This window comes from Perkinsus marinus, assembly GCF_000006405.1.
Source record: "Perkinsus marinus ATCC 50983 genomic scaffold scf_1104296969030, whole genome shotgun sequence".
Lineage (NCBI taxonomy): Eukaryota > Perkinsozoa > Perkinsida > Perkinsidae > Perkinsus > Perkinsus marinus.
The window spans coordinates 1-883 of NW_003202952.1; the positions used below are offsets into that span (position 1 = coordinate 1).

General features: G+C 42.0%; 1 protein-coding gene across 1 annotated transcript; it reads left to right on the forward strand.

Annotated features, from left to right (window-relative positions):
• Positions 1-430: 430 nt before the first annotated feature.
• On the forward strand, positions 431-641 carry Pmar_PMAR017807 (hypothetical protein; the record flags this gene model as incomplete). The annotated part of the gene is made up of 2 exons (XM_002768217.1): positions 431-540; positions 590-641. Coding segments are annotated over 2 exons (162 nt in total), but the record flags the coding sequence as incomplete, so codon positions are not given.
• Between the last annotated feature and the right edge of the window lie 242 nt (positions 642-883).

Consider the following 883-nt stretch of genomic DNA (forward strand, 5'->3'; position numbering starts at 1 on the left):
TATACACTATCAATACTGTCGTTGTGTACTGTTATACACTATCAGTACTGTCGTTGTGTACTGTTATACACTATCAGTACTGTCGTTGTGTACTGTTATACACTATCAGTACTGTCGTTGTGTACTGTTATACACTATCAGTACTGTCGTTGTGTACTGTTATACACTATCAATACTGTCGTTGTGTACTGTTATACACTATCAGTACTGTCGTTGTGTACTGTTATACACTATCAGTACTGTCGTTGTGTACTGTTATACACTATCAGTACTGTCGTTGTGTAATGTTATACACAGTACGGAGGAGTAGGTGGAGTGAAGACATTGAAAAGCTTATAGGATAGTAGTAGTCTTACAGAGGTTCATGTTTGACGTAGTTAATGTTTCCTGCAAAAAATTACTAAAACGTTCTTAGTTTAGTTTACCTTAGTTTTTCAGATTGATTCTATTCCACGTCGTTTAGGTATTGGTCTACATGCATGTGGTGCCCTCACTGACATGATCATAGACTTTTGCACTACCAGAAACTGCAGTTTTGTAGTACTATACGAAGGAGCTTCCGAACAATGTTTGAGCGATTTGTTCATAGGTATGTCCGTGCTGTTATGGGCAAATTGCCGGTGCTGAAGGCGCAGGCGTAGGGCAACTACCTCGGAGCCACGACGGTGTTGGAGGAGTTTTGAGCGGAGATGAATTCAGGACAGTAGCATCGTTGGCCGACTACTCGGTGGTGGACGGTAAAGACGGTTTCGAATATTCACAACGAGCAGAGTATCGAATTGCGCGTGCGTGCATGCGAGTGGTTGACACTGATAGGCTCATAAATGTTAGAGACACTTTCGGATATGCTGTATCACTGTCCCGGATAATACCAGAAACGTGC